We start from the raw sequence: 21,658 nt of genomic DNA on the forward strand, positions 1-21,658 counted from the left end.
CTCTGGTAGGATTCTCACCTGCTGAAGTCACTTCAGGTCAACTTACAGACACTTTCCACCTTCATGTGTAGAGAAACATCAGGAGAGAAGAAGCTGCTCATTCTCCCTCGTCAGTCCTGCTGTCTGTGTGCATTTGATCTGAGGACGCTGTCACATCCTCATAACTTCAGAGTCCACATCTAAACAACATCAGAGTGACGTCAAAACCAGTCTAACCTGTAGCAGAAACCCAGTCAGTGTCAGATATCACATGATGTAGTTGTACTATCTGTCCACTAGATGGAGCCAACTGAACATCTAATGAGCTAAAGATCAGCTCAGCATCATCAGCTGCTGTTAGTATCTCTGACCAACAACATCACTCAGCAGCTTGGATCAACTTGGCTGTGACCCATGTGATACAACAAGCTCATAATACTTATGTACTTTAATTGTACCCCCCACTCAAATGCTACTCCAAAGCACATCTCCCCCCTTCAGGCACCCGCTCCACAATCTTACAGCTGTCCAGATTGACACACCCAGATTGTGTTCAATTTACACATTTTCACACCAGCATTACACTCACACATATACACGTCATTGTGTTGTCCCTGTATAAAAATGGGAAGGACTTTATTCAAAACTCCCACTGCTCAACCTCAGGACAATTAAAATAATGACCTCTTTATTTAGGATATGAAACAATAGGAAATGACCATTAAACTTACCTCCTGGAATATAAGAGCTTTCCTCTATCCTGCTAAAAGACCCAAAGCCCTCAACCACCTTCAAAAGCAAAACTCTGTCATACGTCTCCTACAGGAAACCCATCTGACTGCAATAGAATCACAAAAAATCTCAGCAAAATGCATCAATCAAGCCAATTCTAATCAACAAGAAGACTCCATACATTAATAAAACAACAGTAGCAGACTGAGGGAAGATTCATCATCATTAATGAAACAAATGGCAAAGATAGTTTAACAAATGTGAACATATAATCCCCAAATACAGACACACCCACGTTTTTCCACTCACTGTTTGAAGAAATATCCAAATTCCATGATTCCTTGATTTCAATCTGGTACTTAACCCTTGTTACAACCCAGCTCGTTAAATGAAGGAAGTAACATAAAAAACAGATGTTAAGGTTTAAAATTAAATGATTTATTAATCAAGGGTTACTCAAACCACTAAGCAGAGGGAAGTTTACAGAAACAAAAACAAGGGCCGATTGATGCTGCTCAAACAAACAAAAGAATAGAACCAAAAGAGGACTCCTAAAACAGAACTATCAAATCTGTCTAATGTAATAAGAGTGAAATAAAAACAAAACCTACCTAAACCTCTAGTACAGATTGATGTCAAAAATACAAAAAGATGAGCAGCACCCCTACTCCTAGTGGAACTAACACAAAGTAACAACTAATGAATGTGTGTGTCAACAATAACTAAGCCTGACCCATATTCAAACAAATCACAGCTAAATTTAACACAATAGCGCAGCAGCAAGGCGAGGCGGACTGGCCACAAAGATCCAGCCGCCCTGACTGACAGGCTGCAGATTATTTAAAAGGTCCGACTCTGATTGATGGCTGGGGATTGGAGCGCACCGAAGGTAGTCGCACCAATCAGGAACCAGGGATGGAGCCGGAGGAGTGGGAGGAGCTAGAGCCGGAGGCAGGAGAGGAGGGAACCAAACAAAAAAAAGAGAGAGAACACGAACACACACATGCAGGGCTGTAACAACCCTCACCTGGACAGATCCACTTAACCAAACTCCTATAGACTCATACTCAAGCCTTACATATCTGATTATGGACTTAGTGATGCCTGCTGAATTTCAAACCCACACAACAGAGAATATTCTTACTACTCACAATTCCATAAATCATACTCTCACATTGACCTCTTTCTAGTAAATAACTCCATACTGTATAGAATTACAGAATCAACCATCAGCACCATTATCTTCTCTGACCAAGCCCCAATAAACATAACTGTAGAAACTGATAGCAAACAACACACATCCCTCAGATGGTGCTTCAACGACACACTACTCAAAAAACAAAACTTCATAGAATATTTTAAATGAGAGTGGACATCCTTTCTAGAATACAATGATACACCAGGAACATCATCATGCAACTTCTGAGAAACATCAATAGCAGTAATAAGAGGGAAATAATTGGTGACAAAGAAATGAACATAAACATATTTAGTACTGCTACTAACCTTTATTTTCATTATCAATTAATCTGCCGACGAGTTTCTATATTAATAAATCAGTAATTTCTTCTCTCTAATGTCAGAAGATGGTGTCCTCAAATGTCTTGTTTTGTCCACAACACAAATATATTCAGTTTACTGTCATAGAGGACGAAAGAAACCAGGAAGCTAGAATCAGAGAATTTAGACATTTATTGAAATGAAAGCATGTGAGAAGTTTAGAGGGAAAAAATCAGTGTTTGGTGGAGCTGTTAACAACTCATAGACATCTGAAATGTGAGCCGACTACACACTGCTTTTTGGTTTCATCTTTAACAATGTGTTGTATTTTAAAAGCTTGTTATATTATCCATTGTGTCAGTAAAGTGAGGATACTTTCAACAATAATGCCATGAATAGTTTTTATTGATGATCAGATAAAATACATGTGAGAAACATAAAAACACTGTGGGCTTCCACAGCTGGACAGATGTTATTAGATTCAAACATGAATAGAGCTGCATGCTGCTCATTGGATCCTGACAGTAACAACAGCAGAGTCAACTGAGACTAATCAATGAATCACGTAGAAGGAAAAATAACTGATTGTTTGAGTCTGAGATAGATCTGCTTCACAGTGCAGAGAGAGTGATGTTTTCTTTTTTTTCTTAATTTGTTTTATTGGAGACCAGCATAACACAATCAATCCAAGATACAAAGTTATTCCACAGCTGTTTTCGACTTTTCTTATTTTTTTTATTTTTAAATGGTACAATAGAACAATGAACAAGAGATAGAACATCCCCAAAGAAACAAAGAGGGTGTAGGTGAAGATAAATACGTACATGAATAAAAAGAAGAAAAAATATAATATAATATAAAGGGAGGTGAAAAAGAAAAATGAATAATAATAGAAATAATAGATGAATAAATAAATTGCCCAGTGTGTTCACTAAAAAAACTTAGATAAAATAAAAAACGTGGATGTGTCAAATCAATTCCAGAGTCAGAGAGGTAAGGGTCTTTACATATGTGATGAGAGGTTGCCATCTTTTATAAAAAATTGGCTGCTGAGCCTCGTAAGGAATATTTAACTTTTTCCAAAGACAGAAAAGACATTAAGTCACTCAACCAAGAAGTAGTAGGAGGAGCGTTTGGGCTTTTCTAATGTAAAAGAATCTGCAAGCTATGAGCGAGGCAAAAGCGACAACATCAGAGTTTTTCTTAGTGAGACTAGTTAGTGTACGAGGTAAGGAGGGTTCTAACATGATATTGAGGGCTTTGTTTAACAATTTTAAAAAAAGGCCCAGAAATTGACTAGTTTGGGACAGGAAAACAAACATATGAACATAGTCGGCTGGACATAGGCCACATTTATCACAGATGTAATTTGTGCCTGGAAATAGCCTACTAAGTCTGTTTTTAGTGAAATGAATTCTGTGGAGAACCTTAAATTAAATTAAACTAAGACGAGCACAAGAAGATGTAGAATTGACCCTGATCAGTGCCTCTCTCCACCACTCATCTGTCAAATCAAAGCCAAGCTCCCTTTCCCAACTATCCCTGACCTTCACAAGGGAGGACATATTCGAAGATGATATGAGGTCAAATAATACAGAAATCCTACTACGGGCCAACGGAAGAGAGAGAGCAGCTCAGTGTTAAGAGATCCCATTGGAGATTGGGGGAAAGATGTAAAGTGTGTGCGAGCATAATTCTGCACTTGGAAGTAACGAAACTTATGAGATTGGGGTAAATTATATTTAACAGAGATCATTAACTGTAGCAAATAAGCCCTCCAAATAAAAACCAGACAAAGGAACCAGACCTCTCTCTCTCCACACAGTGAAAGCTGTGTCTGCATTGGAGGGGGGAAAGAAATGATTGTTGCAAAGAGGGGGCTTAATGGGATGGGTGTTGAAAGTTTGAAGTGTTTACTCATAGAGGAAAGTACTATTGGGTTTTTTAATATAACTAGGAGAACGAGAAGCTAAAGGGGCACAGACCAGAGCTGCCAAAGACGAGGGATGGCAAGAAGCATCTTCCATTATGAACCAATCTAAGCTGGGAGAATTACACCAGGCATGGATTATTTGAAGATTGGCTGCCCAATAATAAAATAATAAGTTAGGCACCCGTCTAATTTGCTTCTTTGGAGCACCGTTTGACGTGCTCTTGGTTTCTTACCAGCCCAAATAAAATTTTAGATTATTTTGTCTAACGTTCATATAAATGATTAGAAGTATATTCATTTTAATAGAATTGATTTTGCCCATCAAAGAGAGAGGGAGAGAGTTCCAGCGCGCCAAATCAGACTTAATTTCCATAACCAACTTTGTAAAATTGTTTTTATATAATGATGAATATGAATGAAGATTTGTAAAATATTATCTACACCGCTAACAGCCAGTCCAGCTCTAAAGATACCAGTGAAACATATAGAAGATTTGAGAGCAATGGAAAGAGGCTCTATTGCTATGGCAAAAAGCAGGGGAGACATTGGGCAACCATGGCGGGTCCCCCTTGATAGAGGGAAATATTCTTACTTTTGAGAGTAAGTTGTCACACAAGCAGAAGGGGCGGAGTATAAAAGTTGTATCCAAGAAATACATTTAGACCCAAAGCCAAGTTTCCCCAAAACAGAAAACAAATAATCCCATTCGACACGATCGAAGGCTTTCTCCGCATCTAAAGATATAATCATTTCAGCAGCTTATTTATTATTAATAAACGTATCGGTCTCCAGCTGCTACATTCGTCCAAGTTCTTGTCTTTTTTAGGAATGAGTGAGATTGAAGCCTGATTTAAAGTTGGAGGCAGGGAGCCCCGCTCCAATGCGTCATTAAACATGTCTAATAACAAAAGAGCAAGTTGGTGAGAAAGCTTTATATAAAAGTCAGCCGGAAAGCCATTCGGCCCCAGAGCTTTATTATTCTGTATTAATTTAAGACAAGAAATTATTTCTTCCAACTGTATAGGTTTTTCCATCTATGGAAATTATCCATTGTGGTTTTATTTGCAGGAGATTCAGACTAATATGCCCAATCATATCCCTTTCTTAAAAAGCAAGGATTTCAGCTGGTTGAAAGCAGCTCGCCTCTTCGCCACTGCACCACTAAAGTCCTCATAAAACTTGATGTTTTGACCCCGCAAAGTCATATTGCGGTGTGCCTTTGCCCATAGTAACACTCTCTCTTTATCAATGTAGCGGTGAAAGCACACTTTCACAGGTTTGGGTCTGAGACTACGATGGGGCCGGTCAACTTCAGGTGTGGCATTCAGTAGTGCCTCCGCAGCCACTTCCTTGAATAAATCTGCCATAAATTGTCTCGGGTTATTACCTTCAATGTCTTCAGGCAGCCCAACCACTCTCAGATTCTGACGCTTTGAGCGAGACACCTGGTCCTCCACGGCAGCCTGGAGAGCACTGTGCTCTTCCGTTATTGAGGTTAGCTTGGAGCGTAGCTCCACTACTTCTTGCTCGAGGCTAGTGATGTTATCTGAGTGTGTCGAGAGGGATGTTTCCATCTTCGAAATTGTAGAAGTGTGTCTAGCCACAGTGGTGGTAATGGACTCAAGAGCCGAATTAATCGGAGCCATGGCCACGTTCAGAGAGGCACTGAGCTCTGCAGTGGTGCTTTTCCTAGATTTTTCCAGTTCGTTGATGAACGTTTACAGAGTGAGAGGGGAAGGCCCTGACGCCATGTTGCTAGCTTCCCGACCAGAGAAGGGGAGAGTCTGTTGTGCTTGACCTTTCCGAGATTGTTTACTCATTTTTGTGCAGGTTCGGCGAGACATTAATAAAACAAGTTGTTACACCGAAAATAAACTTGAAATGATGACACAATTTAAAACATTTCCTGGAAAATATACAGAGCTATGCCCGCACGTCCATCCTGTACATCTTCAAACCGGAAGTCTGTGTGTGATGTTTGATTTCAGCAGCTGATCTTCATTCAGCAGAGTTTCTGTTCACAGGAGAGACTCTCCCTCCTACAGAGGACACAGAGAGACTTTCCCTCCTATAGAGGACACAGAGAGACTCTCCCTCCTACAGAGGACACAAAGACGCTGAGGAACCAGACCAGTAGACTCCAAACCCAGCACACAGAGGTTCAGTGAATGTGGTGTTGAAGGTGTGGAGGTGGATCACTGTGTCAGAGGAGACTCTGTAGAAGGACAGAGTGCCAGCAGGACAGTCCACATACACTGCTACTCTGTTAGAGACAGAGGAGGAGGAGGAGGAGGAGGAGGAGGAGGAGGAGGAAGAGGAGGAGGAGGAGATGGATGTTTCTCTGTTATTGTGACAGACAGAGTAACCAGTATTATCAGAGCACCTCAGAATCCAGGACTGATCATTCCTTCCAAACACACAGTCATCACTGTTTCCTTTCCTTCTGATTCTTCTGTAAGTCACTGATATATAAACTCCTCCTCTCCACTCTACCTCCAAGTAGCAGCGACCAGTCAGAACATTTCTACACAGCAGCTGAGACCAGAAATCAAATCTGTCTGGATGATCAGTATATGACTGATCCTTCTTCACATATGTCACCTTCCTGTTGTTGTCAGACAGTTTGAGGTTTCTGTTCATTGTGTTTGGATCCAGTTCCAGTTCACAGGCATCTGATGGAGAGAACGAGACACAATACAGCTGCAGTTTATCATCTGTTGATTTATTAACTACTTTACTGACAATCACTGAAATTATACCATTCAATCTTTAACCATCTCCATGACGACTGAGACACTCCATCACTGAGGAAAGACCATGAGATGTGACTGAAAGCTTTGGACATACAGAGTAAGTGGACCTTTAACAGTTCAGTTAGAACATGAACAGTCAACATGACAGTGATATTCAGTAATATTCATGGTTTTTCATCAAGTTTGGTGTAAAGTGAAGGTCTTTGCACATCAAGTCTGTTATTTTCATCTCAAACTGTCGTCTGTTACAAACACATTTTTGTCCAAATGCTCCAAACAGCTGAAGTCAGTATGAATGAATGAACTTTATCTGCAGGAGAGACACGAGGGACATTTTGGAGCAGGTAGCGCCACCATGTGGACATTTATAAAACATTTATCTTTTAACTCCTGAACTGTGACGAACAGAAGGACATTTCTGTTTCATGGATTCATTGGTTCAAGATAAATGTCAGTTTAGGCCACGCCCACTTCTGCCAAAACACATTTTCCATCATTTTGAACTTTTTCACTTCTTTTACATGTTTCATCCAGTTTTTCTCAAAGTTCTCATGAATCAAACTGAAAACACACTCACACTTCCTCAGACCAGGTTTCAGTCTCTGCAGTCCACCATGGTCCATCCTGGAGGAAGAGACAAAGACACAATCAGCTTCATACACCTTCACTCATATCCACCATTAAACATGAACCAGAGTCCCTCAGTTAGTCAGAGTGTCTGTCCATCTGTCCATACCTGAGAGTGTCCACCTGTCTGTCCATACCTGAGAGTGTCCACCTGTCTGTCCATACCTGAGAGTGTCCACCTGTCTGTCCATACCTGAGAGTGTCCACCTGTCTGTACATACCTGAGAGTGTCCACCTGTCCATACCTGAGAGTGTCCACCTGTCCATACCTGAGAGTGTCCACCTGTCTGTCCATACCTGAGAGTGTCCATCTGTCCATACCTGAGAGTGTCCACCTGTCTGTCCATACCTGAGAGTGTGCACCTATCCATAAATGAGAGTGTCCACCTGTCTGTCCATACCTGAGAGTGTCCATCTGTCCATACCTGAGAGTGTCTACCTGTCTATCCATACCTGAGAGTGTCCACCTGTCCATACCTGAGAGTGTCCACCTGTCTCTCCATACCTGAGTGTCCACCTGTCGATTCCTGAGAGTGTCCACCTGTCTGTCCATACCTGAGAGTGTCCACCTGTCTGTCCATACCTGAGAGTGTCCAGTCTCCAGTGTGGATCCTTCAGTCCAGCAGACAGAAGCTTCTCTCCTGAGTCTCCTGGATGATTGTATCTCAGGTCCAGCTCTCTCAGATGGGAGGGGTTGGAGCTCAGAGCTGAGGCCAGAGCAGCACAGCCTTCCTCTGTGATCAGACATCCTGACAGACTGAACACACACAACAGTTCATCTAATGAGCTTAAAACATTCTAAACTCAATAAACAGGATTTTTATGAAAGCACATGTTCCTGCTGGAGGCTGCAACTGAAGAAATGTCTTTAAAGTTAAATATTGTTTGACATTTAGATAGTTAGAAGATTTAAATTATATTCACTATGACTTAATTGACAAATGTAATATCTTCCATTATATTTCTGTTTTCGTTTCATTGAGTTTTTAATAATTCAATATGAAGGGGAAAAAAAGGTTATGCTAGATTTTCATGAATTCATGCAGATTGACACTTCATTGAAGAATAAATGACAGAAACATATATCCTGACTCATATGCTGGTGTGAAAGGAGCTTTACTTACTGTAAAGTTGATATGAACACTTCAGTTCAGACAGTACACTAAATCTTTTTAGTATCAAAAACTCTTCATGTTAACTAGAAACTAGGTGACACTAAAATATAACTTTATATACACAGTAACAACACTGACCTGAGAGTTTCCAGTCCACAGTGTGGACTTTTCAGTCCAGCAGAAAGCTGCTTCGCTCCTGAATCCTGCAGGTTGTTGTTACTCAGGTCCAGATCTCTCAGACTAGAGGACTGGGAGCTGAGAACTGAAGACAGAGCTGCACAGCTTCTCTCTGAGAGGTTACAGTCACTCAGCCTGGAGAAGAATCAGCAGAACGAAAGAATTGCAAACATGTTTTTCTTCATTGAGCAAAGATGAAACTACATTAATCTGGATAGTTCTGTGTGCACTTACAGAGCTTTGTTGGAGGCTTTGACCACTGGCAGCAGCCTCAGAAGAGCCTCCTCTGAAGCAGAGTATTTCTTCAGGTCAAACACGTCCAGATCTTTTTCTGATGACAGTAAGATGAAGCCCAGAGCTGACCACTGAGCAGGAGACAGTTTATCTGTGGAGAGGCTTCCTGATCTCAGGTACTGTTGGATCTCCTCCACTAGAGAACGGTCATTCAGTTCATTCAGACAGTGGAACAGATTGATGCTTCTCTCTGCAGACACATTCTCACTGATCTTCTTCTTGATGTACTCAATTGTTTTCTGATTGGTCTGTGAGCTACTTCCTGTCTGGGTCGGCAGACCTCGTAGGAGAGTCTGATTGGTCTGCAGTGAAAGACCCAGGAGGAAGCGGAGGAACAAGTCCAGGTGTCCATTTGGACTCTTTAAGGCCTCGTCCACAGCACTCTGGTAGAAACGTGTTGGTTTGTCTCTGAACGCTTTAGACCACCTGGATGTTGTTTGTTGTTCTTCCAGCAGATTGACTCCAGACTTGATGAATGTCAGATGGACATGAAGAGCAGCCAGAAACTCCTGAACACTCAGATGGACGAAGCAGAACACCTTGTCCTGGTACAGCCCTCTCTCCTCTTTAAAGACCTGTGTGAACACTCCTGAGTACACTGAGGCTGCTCTGATATCGATGCCACACTCTGTCAGGTCTGATTCATAGAAGATCAGGTTGCCTTTCTGCAGCTGCTCAAAAGCCAGTTTTCCCAGAGACTCAATCATCTTCCTGCTCTCTGGACTCCAGTGTGGATCTGTCCCAGCTCCTCCATAATATTTGATGTTCTTCAGTTTGGACTGAACCACCAGGAATAGGATATACATCTCAGTCAGGGTCTTGGGCAGCCCTCCTCTCTCTCTGCTTTTCAACACATCATCCAGAACTGTAGCAGTGATCCAGCAGAAGACTGGGATGTGGCACATGATGTGGAGTCTTCGTGATGTCTTGATGTGGGAGATCATGGTTCTGGCCTGCTCCTCATCTCTGAATCTCTTCCTGAAGTACTCCTCCTTCTGTGGGTCAGTGAACCCTCTGACCTCTGTCACCATGTCGACACACTCAGAAGGGATCTGATTGGCTGCTGCAGGTCGTGTGGTTATCCAGAGGCGAGCAGAGGGAAGCAGTTTCCCCCTGATGAGGTTTGTCAGCAGCACATCCACTGAGGTGGACTCTGTAACATCAGTCAGGATCTCATTGTTGTGGAAGTCCAGAGGAAGTCGACACTCATCCAGACCGTCAAAGATGAACACAACCTGGAACTCTTCAAACCTGCAGATTCCTGCTTCTTTGGTTTCAGTAAAGAAGTGATGAACAAGTTCCACCAAGCTGTACTTTTTCTCTTTCAGCACATTCAGCTCTCTGAAAGTGAATGGAAATGTGAAGTGTATGTCCTGGTTGGCTTTGTCTTCAGCCCAGTCCAGAGTGAACTTCTGTGTTAAGACTGTTTTCCCAATGCCAGCCACTCCCTTTGTCATCACTGTTCTGATTGGTTCATCTCTTCCAGGTGAGGCTTTAAAGATGTCTTCTTGTCTGATTATTGTTTCTGGTCTGACTGGTTTCCTGGATGCTGTTTCAATCTGTCTGATCTCATGTTCATCATTGACCTCTGCAGTCCCTCCCTCTGTGATGTAGAGCGGTGTGTAGATCTGATTCAGAAAGGTTGGGTTTCCTGCTTTAGCGATCCCCTCAAACACACACTGGAACTTCTTCTGCAGGTTAGACTTGAGTTTACGTCGACACTTTGCAGCACGAGCTCCTGAATGAACAAACAACAAATGAAATCAGTGAGTGGATCCTATAGAAAGTCTAGAAATCTGAACATGTAAGTGTGTCTGTGTAGTTTTTCCCTCCTCCATCAGTTTTATTCAGCTCATCAGTGGAGGACAAAAGGCTTCTGATCTTATGCAGATGTGTGCAGCATATTTACAGCAGAGTCTGAAATATAAACCTCTCCCATGTTGCCTCCATTTCCTCTTCATCATGTTAAATCTGTTAAAATCCTCTTACTCTGCAGACGCTCAGCCAGCTCCTCCTGCTTCATTCTCCTCAGGAAGTGCAGTGTGATCTTCAGAAATGCCTCTCTGCTGCTCCTCCTCTGCTCTTCCTCCTCACCGTCCAACACCTCCTCATCCTCACTCTGACTCTCTAAGCATTCTGGGTCATCTGGACTCAGACTTCTCTGGACTCTCTTCAGCTCGTTCTTCACAAAAGTGACGATGTTCTCCTCCAGCAGCTGGAACAGAAAGATAAAGTGAACATTTCATTTAAACTGGTAGAACACAACATGTGATTCATGTGTCAGTCTGAAGGCCTGCTGGTCTAAACAGAGCAGAATGGACACTGTTAGGACCTGAATGCTACTTTAGTATTTCATCTGTGGTTGATGGAGTTAATAGTAAAAGGTGTGTTTGTACATGTACACACCATAAATATGGAGTCCAGCTGTGTTTGATGCTGCTGTGCAGACTGATCACTGGGAACCTCTGAGCTCTGCTGCTGAACTCTGTGGAGAAAACATCACGTTTAAGGACATTTAATGACTCAAATCTGCACTCAGCTTATTAAAGATGTTCTGTCACAATGACAAAATGAACTCCCGTAAATGCTGCTGTGATTACTGGATGTTAAATTCTTACCTTCCATCAGCAGGTTGTCCATCTTTAAACCAAATAGGATGCATCATAGACCGGTCACTCTTCATGGACACACAGCTGGGTTCAGGAGAGTCTGCTCTCTGCTGCTGCATCCTGATACAAAGAAAGAAGTTTACATTTCAGAACCAAATGAGGAGAGAGATTTGTATCTTTTAATATTGTCCTAATTTGTCATCATGTTGATTGCTGACTGTATTTCTAATTGCTATTAAAGTCAAAGAACTGAAGGATAAATCATCAGTTTAAATGTCAGAATTAAAAGGAAATATTTCAGAACAGAGTGACTGATCAGTTTAAATTCCTCCAGTGATGAAAAGAGGATGGCAGCGACTTGGTCATGAGTCAGCAGAAGAAGAAGGAAGTGAGGATGTTCAACAGGAGTTCTATGGCTCAGTAACAATCTGTGTTAACCTCAATAACTAAAGATGGAAATATAAACATCCCAGTTCACCTTCAGATGGATGAACACAGCATCAAGCAGCTTTTACTCTGTAAAACTAAGATTTCCTTTAAATTATGAGAATAATCTCTTGTCCATTTCCCCATCTGATCCATACAGAAGGAGAAGAAAAAGGTCTGAAATTAAACAGGTATAAACTCAGCCTGATGTACATGCCCGGTACATGAGGGTGAATTGTATTGTCTGTTCAATTGAATAAGATGAAAAAAATAAATCAGACCACAGAAAACAAAGAGAGGAAGTGTTACATGTCAGTGTTGTCCTGCAGAGGGCAGCAAACACCTGCCAACACTGAATAAGAAGCTCTGTGAGAGAGGAAGATGAGTCTTTTTGAGATGAAGATATTTCTGTCAAACTGAACAATGAAGCAGAATAAAAATCAGTAAGAAGACAGTGGATGAGAAACGTTCTCCTGTTCATCAAAATGTCATCTGATGAAAGATGCTGTCTCATCTTAGTTGATTAGTTGACTAATCAGTGGTTGAGCTCTTTGTTAACTCACAAAGTTAGTAGTTCATTCTGAGTTATTGTGACTTATTATTCAGTAGTTGAGTGTCAGATGTGACAGTGAGTGTGAATAATGATGGTGGAGTGATGTGAGTGGAGAACAGTGATGGACAGTTAGAGATCCTCATCTCACCTCTGAGCTTTGGTCTGGCTGTCATGTTCCCCACACAGAGAGCTTTTAGAGGGAGGGACTCCCTCCTCTCTGTCCTCACACTGATCCATAGTAGAGAAACAGCTGCTGGGAGAGCTGCACTCACTCACTACAACAAGGTTTCATCACAAGACACATTAGTTCTCATTCATCTCTCTAACATGTCACAAATACTGTAGAAAACAGAGAAGCAGCAGCTCTTCCCATCAGACACACTGAGCAGGTCCATCTGAGGACTCTGCAGCCTCTGGGACAGTTCACAACATGGACTGTAAAGGAGCTTTCAGTCAAACCAAGTCTGTCTCAGTGTTGGAAGATGGGTGTGTTTTGGATTAAAATGCACAGCAGCCAGATTGATTCAAGCTGTCTGACCAGTTCTGACACTTCCTTAACACTAAAACAAGGAAATAATTCTCAAACTTCTCTCCTTTAACTCATCAAGAAACAAATCATCAAGAATCTAAATGTTCTGTAAAAGCTGAAGGATTAAATAAATCTAGTGAAACAGACAATCATCATCAGAAACATTTCTACTGTCCAGTCAAACAGTGATTCAACACAATGTGATCAAACTGATGGTTCATCAGACATTTACAGATTTCTCTGGTAGGATTCTCACCTGCTGAAGTCACTTCAGCTCAACTTACAGACACTTTCCACCTTCATGTGTAGAGAAACATCAGGAGAGAAGAAGCTGCTCATTCTCCCTCGTCAGTCCTGCTGTCTGTGTACATTTGATCTGAGGACGCTGTCACATCCTCATAACTTCAGAGTCCACATCTAAACAACATCAGAGTGACGTCAAAACCAGTCTAACCTGTAGCAGAAACCCAGTCAGTGTCAGATATCACATGATGTAGTTCTACTATCTGTCCACTAGATGGAGCCAACTGAACATCTAATGAGCTAAAGATCAGCTCAGCATCATAAGCTGCTGTTAGTATCTCTGACCAACAACATCACTCAGCAGCTTGGATCAACTGGGCTGTAACCCATGTGATACAACAAGCTCATAATACTTATACTTTAATTGTACCCCCCACTCAAATGCTACTCCAGAGCACATCTCCCCCTTCAGGCACCTGCTAAACAATGTTACAGCTGTCCAGATTGACACACCCAGATTGTGTTCAATTTACACGTTTTCACGACACATTTTCACACCAACATTACACTCACACATATAAACGTCATTGTGTTGTCCCTGTATGAAAATGGGAAGGACTTTATTCAAAACTCCCACTGCTCAACTTCAGGACAATTAAAATAATGACCTCTTCATTTAGGATATGAAACAATAGGAAATGACCATTAAACTTGCCTCCTGGAATATAAGAGCTTTCATCTCTCCTGCTAAAAGACCCAAAGCCCTCAACCACCTTCAAAAGCAAAACTCTGTCATACGTCTCCTACAGGAAACCCATCTGACTGCAATAGAATCACAAAAAATCTCAGCAAAATGCATCAATCAAGCCAATTCTAATCAACAAGAAGACTCCATACATTAATAAAACAACAGTAGCAGACTGAGGGAAGTTTCATAATCATTAATGAAACAAATGGCAAAGATAGTTTAACAAATGTGAACATATACTCCTAAAACAGAGCCAATGAATCTGTCTAACGTAATAAGAGTAAAATAGAAACAAAACCTACCTAAACCTCTAGTACAGATTGATGTCAAAAATACAAAAAGATGAGCAGCACCTCTACTCCTAGTGGAACTAACACAAAGTAACAACTAATGAATGTGTGTGTCAACAGTAACTAAGCCTGACCCATATTCAAACAAATCACAGCATAATTTAACACAATAGCGCAGCAGCAAGGCGAGGCGGACTGGCCACAAAGATCCATCCGCCCTGACTGACCGGCTGCAGATTATTTAAAAGGTCCGACTCTGATTGATGGCTGGGGATTGGAGCGCACCGAAGGAAGCAGCACCAATCAGGAACCAGGGATGGAGCCGGAGGAGTGGGAGGAGCCAGAGCCGGAGGCAGGAGAGGAGGGAACCAAACAAAAAAAAAGAAAGAGAACACGAACACACACATGCAGGGCCGTAACAACCCTCACCTGGACAGATCCACTTAACCAAACTCCTATAGACTCATACTCAAGCCATACATATCTGACTATGGACTTAGTGATGCCTGCTGGATTTGAAACCCACACAACAGAGAATATTCTTACTACTCACAATTCCATAAATCATACTCTCACATTGACCTCTTTCTAGTAAATAACTCCATACTGTATAGAATTACAGAATCAACCATCAGCACCATTATCTTCTCTGACCAAGCCCCAATAAACATAACTGTAGAAACTGATAGCAAACAACACACATCCCTCAGATGGTGCTTCAACGACACACTACTCAAAAAACAAAACTTCATAGAATATTTTAAATGAGAGTGGACATCCTTTCTAGAATACAATGATACACCAGGAACATCATCATGCAACTTCTGAGAAACATCAATAGCAGTAATAAGAGGGAAATAATTGGTGACAAAGAAATGAACATAAAGATATTTAGTACTGCTACTAACCTTTATTTTCATTATCAATTAATCTGCCGACGAGTTTCTAGATTAATAAATCAGTAATTTCATCTCTCTAATGTCAGAAGATGGTGTCCTCAAATGTCTTGTTTTGTCCACAACACAAATATATTCAGTTTACTGTCATAGAGGACGAAAGAAACCAGAAAGCTAGAATCAGAGAATTTAGACATTTATTGAAATGAAAGCATGTGAGAAGTTTAGAGGGAAAAATCACTATTTGGTGGAGCTGTTAACAACTCATAGACATCTGAAATGTGAGCCGACTACACACTGCTTTTTGGTTTCATCTTTAACAATGTGTTGTATTTATAAAGCTTGTTATATTATCCATTGTGTCAGTAAAGTGAGGATGCTTTCAACAATAATGCCATGAATAGTTTTTATTGATGATCAGATAAAATACATGTGAGAAGCACAAAAACACTGTGGGCTTCCACAGCTGGACAGATGTTATTAGATTGAAACATGAATAGAGCTGCATGCTGCTCATTGGATCCTGACAGTAACAACAGCAGAGTCCACTGAGACTAATTCAACTTAAACTTTATTTATATAGCACTTTAAACACAACATAGTAGATCCAAAGTGCTTCACACAGACGTAAAACACAATAAAAAAATTAGAATTATTATTTTTTTCTTAATTATAACAACATCAATAATTAAATATGTGGTCATAGAGTACATAGTGATAGTCACAGTTGAAGGCTAGGGACTAAAAGTAAGTTTTTAGGTGTCTCTTAAAAGTCTTGATGGTGGGGGACAATCGGATGGGGGAGGAAGTTCTATAGGAGTTCTATAATTCATGGGGGACTGAGTCCATTCAAGGCCTCATAAACAATAGTATTTTCAAATCAATTCTGTACTTAACAGGCAGCCAGTGCAGGGCGGCAAGAATGGGAGTAATGTGGTCTCTCTTGTTTGATCTTGTCAGAACTCTTGCTACTGCATTTAGAATAAGTTGAAGATGGGATAAACTGGACTGAGTGGTACCAAAGTATAATGAATTACAGTAATCAAGGCGGAATGATATGAAAGCATGAATGACCAGAAGTACAAAAGATGATCCAAAGCTGCATGAAACTGAATTGAATATGACACCAAGGTTTTTTTTGCATGTGGTTTTGCAGAGGGGTTCCTTATCCAAGATAAGGAGAAATTATGTTGGTTAGATGCTGTGGGCCAAACAAACTAATTTCAGTTTTATTGTCATTGAGCTGGAGAAAGTTTGCAGCCATCCAGGATTTAATGTCTTGAAGACAGTTATTAAGGTCAGTTAATTTATTTAATAGTTTAGGTTCTAGGGGGAGGTAGATCTGTGTATTGTCTGCTTTTGGATAATATGGCCTAACGGGAGCAAATACATGTAAAAAAGGACTGGGCCAAGTATGGACCCTTCAGGGACACAACAGGGGATGGGGGCTGAGCAAGAGGAGGAGGACCCAATAGAAACTATGAAGGATCTATTTGATAAATATGAGATAACCAGTTTAAGACAGAACCAGAGACACCTACCCATTTATATAACCTGTTAATGAGAATAGGGCAGTCGACACTGTAAAGGCTGCAGTTAGATCAAGGAGTGAGAAGACGGAACAGTTTCCTGAGTCAGCGGCTAAAAGGTCCCAGGTGAGGGGCCAGACTAAGAATGATTCAAATAACCTCAGATGATGCAGCAACACAGGGCTACAAGAACCTCACCCGGAAAAGGGAAACCGGGGCACCCTCCTGGAGCCAGGCCTGGGAGGGGAGCTCGTCCACCTGTCTGTCCTGGTGGACAGGCCTTCCATGGGGCCCTGCCAGGCCCAGCCCAAAGAAGTAACATGGGCTAACCACCTGCAGGGATGAAGTCTGGGGTTGGGTGCAATGCCAATCGAACAGAGGTGTGGGCCTCGATGTGTGGATCCTCTACGTCACTATTCCCCTGCTGAGTGCCATTGTGTTGGAGTTCTCCCCACGGAGCGAGAGGGTCGCCTCCCTATGACTTTGCATTTGCTTTGCTGGGAGGAAGATTCTGACTGGTGTCTGTGTGTCTGCAGTGAACAGCAGCTCAGAGTACCCAGCCTTCTTGGACTCTCTGGGCCCTGGAGGGGCAGCGGCCCGCTGAGTCCATAGTTCTGCTGGGGGCAACGATGGAGAAACCTGGAGGGGGGGGTGATTGGGAGGAAGGGCCCCATCTGAACCTGAGTGGTGTATTGTTATTGGACTGGTTTGCTAGCCATGGATCATAACAAACACCATGATCCAGCATCAGGAGGGTCAGAAGTGGACACTCTGGTGAAGAGAGGAGCAGAGCTGTAAGCTGATCACCAGCTGGTGCTGAGGTGGATCAGGTGTCCACAAAGGACACAGAGAGACTCTCCCTCCTACAGAGACACAGAGAGACTCTCCCTCCTACAGAGGACACAGAGAGACTCTCCCTCCTACAGAGAAACTGAGGAACCAGAACTGGTCCAGTAAAACCCAAACCCAGCATTCAGAGGTTCAGTAAATGTGGTGTTGAAGGTGTGGAGGTGGATCAGTGTGTCAGAGGAGACTCTGTAGAAGGACAGAGTGCCAGCAGGACAGTCCACATACACTGCTACTCTGTTAGAGACAGAGGAGGAGGAGGAGGAGGAGGAGGAGGAGGAGGAGGAGGAGGAGGAGGAGAAGGAGGAGAAGGATGTTTCTCTCTTATTGTGACAGACAGAGTAATGACCATCAGAATACTCCAGACTCCAGGACTGATCATTCCATCCAAACAAACAGTCAACACTGTCTCCTTTTTTGCTGAGTCTTCTGTAAGTCACTGATATATTAACTCTTCCTCTCCACTTGACCTCCCAGTAACAGCGACCAGTCAGATAATTTTTACACAGCAGCTGAGGCCAGTAGTCAAATCTGTCTGGATGATCAGGATATGATTGAACCTCCTTCACACGTGTCACCTTCCTGTTGTTATCAGACAGTTTGAGGTTTCTGTTCATTGTGTTTGGATCCAGTTCCAGTTCACAGGCATCTGATGGAGAGAACGAGACACAATACAGCTGCAGTTTATCATCTGTTGATTTATTAACTACTTTACTGAAACCATTCAAACGTAAACCATCTCCATGACAACTGAGACACTCCATCACTGAGGAAGTTCATGAGATGTGACTGAAAGCTTTGGACATACAAAGTAAGTGAACCTTTAACAGTTCAGTTAGAACATGAACAGTCAACATGACAGTGATATTCAGTAATATTCATGTTTTTTCATCAAGTTTGGTGTAAAGTGAAGGTCTTTGCACATCAAGTCTGTTATTTTCATCTCAAACTGTCGTCTGTTACAAACACATTTTTGTCCAAATGCTCCAAACAGCTGAAGTCAGTATGAATGAATGAACTTTATCTGCAGGAGAGACATGAGGGACATTTTGGAGCAGGTAGCGCCACCATGTGGACATTTTTTTTTTTTTTTTGAACCGTCTGTTTATTGAGTTTTACATATTACAAAAACAATAGTGTTCTGATTACAGATCTAAATACAATATACCCCAGAACAGATACCACCCCCCCACCCCCCCGGCACCCAGCTCCAACAGATTGACATGCATAGGTAAAAGTAAATTAAGGACAAACGAAAGAAAGAAAAAAAAAAATAATAATAATAATGATGATGATGATAGAGGAAGAGAAAAGATAGGTAAATAAATAAGCAAATGAATAAATTAATGTATGAATAGATAAAAATAAATAAATAATAACAGTTGTAATACTCAAAATAAATAAATAAATAAATAGACTAATAAGATCAATAGGGAAACATAGATATGAGTTGGCAGGTAGTAGGAAATATAAATCAATAAAAAAGAATTAAACAAGTTAGTAATAATAAAGAATATATAATAACAATACAAAAAATATATACACATACACATATATATATAAAGTGAATTAGTAAAAAATAATAATTAAAAAAAATAAATAAAATAAAATAAAAAAATAAAAAAACACAGGCTCAGCATTGCAGTAGTTACTCAGTTCACAGTGATCGGACATCTTGTGCTGTTAACATAAGACAGAAAGGGATTCCAGGTCTTCTCAAATAAGACATCCTTTCCAATCAGAGTCAGTCTAATTTTTTCTAATTTAAGAAAATAAAGCACATCCTTAACCCAATTTGTATAGGTAGGTGGGACTGGGGATTTCCATTTTAGCAATATCAACCTCCTGGCCAGCAGAGTTGTGAATGCTATTAAATCCTTTTTAGCTGGGGAAAGAGTAGGAGGGAAAGGCCATACACCAAATAGGGCAGTTAAGGCATTGGGAGTCACATCCCTTTCAGTTATTTTGGATAAAGTACTAAAGATTTCAGACCAAAATCTAGTCAGAGAAGAGCAGCTCCAAAACATGTGAGAGTAATTTGCTGTGGCTTGTTGGCATCGATCACATAGTGGAGACACTGTATCGAACATTTTTGCGAGCCGGGCTTTAGTGTAGTGGGCTCGATGAAGGATTCGACATTGCATAAAGCTGTGACCAGCACATTGAAGACTTATGTACTCTGCGCAAAATCTCTTCCCAAACATCCTCAACAATCACCTCTCCCAAGTCTGTCTCCCAAACTGTTTTAAGTACAACAGAAGAGCCTGGACAAAGACTATAAATATTTGAATAAATAGAGGAGATTGCCCCCTTTAATGAAGAGAGAGGCTTCAGAAAAGTCTCAAAGTCTGAAGACTTGGGAAGAGTGGGGAATCCTGGGAATGAGCCACGGACAAAATTTCAGACTTGGAGGTATCTAAAAAAATGTTCTTTAGGAAGCAAAAATGTATTTACCAATTGTTGAAAAGAAGCAAAAATAGAATTAACATACAGGTCTCTAAAAGTTTTTATGCCCAGCCTAGCCCATATAGAGATGGTGCTATCCAATAACGATGGGGGAAAAATAGGATTTGCTGCAAGTGGAGCCTCAGTTGAAAGAGTTTGAAGGCCAAAATGACGTCTAAACTGAGTCCATATTTTAATGCTGGAGGCAACTATCACATTCTTAGTGTGACCAGAAGTAGAAAAAGACAAGGGCGAATACAGTAACGCTTTCAATGACGCCGGCTGAACTGAATTTGCTTCCAAAATCAACCATGATGGGGGGACCTCAACATCTCCATACTTAACCCAATAGTTCAGATTTCTAATGTTTGTTGCCCAATAATAGTAAAGGAGGTTTGGTAACACCATTCCGCCCAAAGCTTTGGGCCTCTGTAAAACTTGTAGACGCAACCTAGGAGTTTTCTTGTTCCAAATAAAATCTAAAATAAGACTGTCTACTTTACGGAAAAAGGAAAGAGGAAGGAAGATAGGAATGCATTGGAATAAATATAAAAAGCGCAGGAAGATGTTCATTTTAATTGCATTGATTCTGGCAGCTATGGAGAGATTTAATAGGGACCATCGCTCAAAATCTTGCTTAATTTTTGTGAGCAGAGAGAGGAAATTTTCCTTATAGAGATTAACCAATGTTTTGGCAACATAAACTCCAAGATAAACAAAGCCAGCGTCCGTTACCTTAAATGGTAAATTTTGAAGCTGAAGTGAATTATCGATTACCTCTCCATTAACAGTAAGCATTTCACTTTTACTAAGATTAAGTTTATATCCAGAGAATCTACTAAATTTGTCTAGGACTGAAAGGGCTGCAGGAATAGAACGTGACAGAGTAGACAAAAGCAACAGAAGATCATCCGCATACAGCGCCACCTTCAGCTCTACACCATTTCTGGTTATACCACATATATCAGGATGAGACCGCAAAGCAATTGACAGAGGCTCCATCACAATAGCAAATAAGAGCGGACTCAACGGGCAACCCTGTCTTGTAGAACGATGTAAGCGAAAGTATTCCGAATTTGTGACATTTGTCCTGACCATGGCCTGAGGAGAGGCATATAATAATCTAACCCATGAAACAAATTCTTCCCCAAAACCAAATTTCCCCAGAATAAAACAACGATAATCCCACTCTACTCTGTCAAATGCCTTCTCGGCGTCCAGAGCTATCAGAGCTTCTGGGAGAGCATTTGAAGGAGGATTATAGACCACATTAAACACCCTTCTAAGGTTAAAAAAGGAGTGTCTATTACGTATAAACCCAGTTTGGTCCAAAGATATAATTGAAGGTAAGACAACTTCTAAGCGTCGGGCTAATAACTTGGACAATAATTTGAAATCGACATTCAGTAAACTAATGGGTCGATATGAACCACA

At 41.2% G+C, this 21,658-nt stretch overlaps 1 protein-coding gene across 1 annotated transcript in view; it reads right to left on the bottom strand.

Moving 5' to 3' along the window:
* Positions 1-6,118: 6,118 nt before the first annotated feature.
* Positions 6,119-21,658, bottom strand: part of LOC133980191 (protein NLRC3-like) — a gene marked incomplete at its 5' end in the record, with an annotated part of 50,838 nt that continues 35,298 nt past the window's right edge. The window contains 2 exons of the mRNA XM_062418854.1: positions 6,119-6,527; positions 18,140-18,428. Coding sequence (XP_062274838.1) covers positions 6,242-6,527; positions 18,140-18,428 — 575 coding nt within the window. The remainder of the gene's footprint in view (positions 6,528-18,139; positions 18,429-21,658) is intronic.

The sequence above is a fragment of the Scomber scombrus genome, chromosome 1 (genome assembly GCF_963691925.1).
Source record: "Scomber scombrus chromosome 1, fScoSco1.1, whole genome shotgun sequence".
NCBI lineage: Eukaryota > Metazoa > Chordata > Actinopteri > Scombriformes > Scombridae > Scomber > Scomber scombrus.